At 51.6% G+C, this 2,521-nt stretch overlaps 1 protein-coding gene across 1 annotated transcript in view; it reads left to right on the forward strand.

The window, feature by feature from the left end:
- The window catches only part of LOC106536937 (serine/arginine repetitive matrix protein 2), a gene marked incomplete at its 3' end in the record, with an annotated part of 8,718 nt that extends 7,228 nt beyond the window's left edge, over nucleotides 1–1,490 (forward strand). Inside the window, 2 exon segments of the mRNA XM_014034299.1 lie at nucleotides 312–450; nucleotides 538–1,490. Coding sequence (XP_013889753.1) covers nucleotides 312–450; nucleotides 538–1,490 — 1,092 coding nt within the window.
- Nucleotides 1,491–2,521: the final 1,031 nt, after the last annotated feature.

Consider the following 2,521-nt stretch of genomic DNA (forward strand, 5'->3'; position numbering starts at 1 on the left):
AGTCCTGATTGGATAGAGACAGATTATAACGAGTGTTGAGTCCTGATTGGATAGAGACAGATTATAACGAGTGTTGAGTCCTGATTGGATAGAAACAGATTATAATGAACATTGAGTCCTGATTGGATAGAAACAGATTATAATGAACATTGAGTCCTGATTGGATAGAGACAGATTATAACGAGCGTTGAGTCCTGATTGGATAGAAACAGATTATAACGAGTGTTGAGTCCTGATTGGATAGAGACAGATTATAACGAGCGTTGAGTCCTGATTGGATAGAAAGGTTACTGTTTGTTTGTTTATTTCAGCGACCAGTCTCCACCTCCACCAAAGTCACACCTAAAGGATCAAACTGGAAGAGAAACAGAGGGTAGAAAGGAGAAATCTCCTGACAGGAGGAGGCGTGGCTATGAGGAGCACAGCTCACATCGTCAGGGAGGTGAACGGGTAAGGAGGTGTTCACTGGGACTGTGATACTTACAGTTTTACTGCAACTGTTCTGAAGCTCACAAGACTGTTTCCTCCCATGTGTAGATGAAACCCAGACAGAGGGAGGAGGAGAAGACCAGGAGGAGACAGGTCTCCTCCTCACCTTCTCCCGCTCCACAGAAAACCACGGAGAGGGAGAAAGGGAGAAGGTCTAGAAGTAAACAGAGAGAGAGGGAGAAAGGGAGGCACTCCAAGAGCAGGGAGATGGAGAAAAGGAGGCGTTCAAGGAGCGTTGAAGTGGAGAAAAGGAGGCGCTCCAAAAGCAGGGAGATGGAGAAAAGGAGGCGCTCTAAAAGCAGGGAGATGGAGAAAAGGAGGCGTTCAAGGAGCGCAGAGGTGGAGAGAAGAGGACGCTCCAGGAGCCGGGAAAAGAGAGACAAAGGGAGGGAGAACTTACCTCAGAGGACCAGGCATGACACCACCTCCTCTTCATCCTCCTCCTCCTCATCTCCTCCTCCTCCTCCTCCTCAACAGGATACCAGGAGGGAAAGAACCAGAACCGCTGAGCGTGAAAAAGAGGAGAACAAGCAGCAGAGAAAGACGAGACGTGACTCTTTATCTCCTTCACCTCCTCCTGAAAAAGAGAAGCCACGAGCGCAGAGGAGTGGAGAAAAGGAGCAAATGATTCAGAAGGAGAATCACTCTGACTCACGAGCACTAAATGACAGAGACAACAGGAAAGACACCACCAGGAGACAGGACCGAGGAGCGTCTCCTCACCAGCAGAGAAGTGACAAACGAACAGATGGACCTCTGTCCCAGGTCTCCACGTCTCCTGTCCACACTGAACGCCAACAAGAGAGGGAACAGGAGAAACGACAAACAAATGAAGACAGGCCTACAGGGGAGGACAGGTATTTGGAGAAAGGAAAAGAACAAGGTGCTGGGAGAAGGAGGGATGAGGTCCTGCCATCTGCAGACAGAAGAGACATGTCCAAACCTTTGGAGACATCCCAGAGCAAGAGGACCGACAAACATGAAGACAAGACCAAACAGGCAGCAGAAAGACCAGAGAGCAGCAGTGACAGCAGCAGCAGTGATAGTGATAGTGATAGCTCCTCATCTTCCTCTTCATCGTCGTCTTCATCATCCTCCTCTGAAGAGGAGGACAAAGCTTCAGCAAAGAAGGACAGAAGTTCTACTGTACGAACGTCTGCATCTGCCATCGGAGCTGCTGTTGAAAGGTATTTAGCTAGTGGGAAGAAGGAAAGCTCCGCTCCTGCTTCTGAGGAAACCAGACGGTCTCACAAAGACCAGGACCCAAAGGAGGACAAAGACCAGAAGGAAAGACCGTCCTGCAGAGCTCCTGCTGAAGAACACCAGGCCCAGTCAAAAGGACAAGAGCGTTACAGTCCTACACAGATGGACAGTCCCAGTCCACCTCCCTCCCGCCTCAGCAGACCAGACACCAGAGGAGGCAGCAGCTCTTCTTCTGACTCCACACCTGAGGACAGGACCAGGAAGACAAAGAGGTCAAGCCCCTCAACCAGAAGCTCCAGGTCTCCACCTCAAAGGACTTCCACCACCTCCTCACGTCAACACACACCCCCCAAGCAGTATCAGGAACCTCTATCACGRTCCAAAAATCCCTCTTCTCCTCCTTCAGCCTGGACAAACCGGGGCAGCCAGATGGACAGAGACCAACACAGAGTTGTCAGGAGAAGCAGGTCCAGAAGTCCAAGGAGGAGGGGCATGTCGAGGTCCAGAAGTCCAAGGAGGAGGGGCATGTTGACGTCTGCAAGTCCAAGAAGGAGGGGAATGTTGAGGTCTACAAGTCCAAGGAGGCGCAGTGGGTCTAGGCCTAGAAGTCCAAGGAGGCGCAGTGGGTCTAGGCCTAGAAGTCCAAGGAGGCGCAGTGGATCTAGGCCTAGAAGTCCAAGGAGGCGCAGTGGATCTAGGCCCAAAGGTTCACGGAGACGCAGTGGGTCTAGGCCCAGAAGTCCAAGGAGGCGCAGTGGGTCTAGGCCCAGAAGTCCAAGGAGGCGCAGTGGATCTAGGCCTAGAAGTCCAAGGAGGCGCAGTGGGTCGA

This window comes from Austrofundulus limnaeus, unplaced genomic scaffold, assembly GCF_001266775.1.
Source record: "Austrofundulus limnaeus strain Quisiro unplaced genomic scaffold, Austrofundulus_limnaeus-1.0 Scaffold2042, whole genome shotgun sequence".
Classification (NCBI taxonomy): Eukaryota; Metazoa; Chordata; class Actinopteri; order Cyprinodontiformes; family Rivulidae; genus Austrofundulus; species Austrofundulus limnaeus.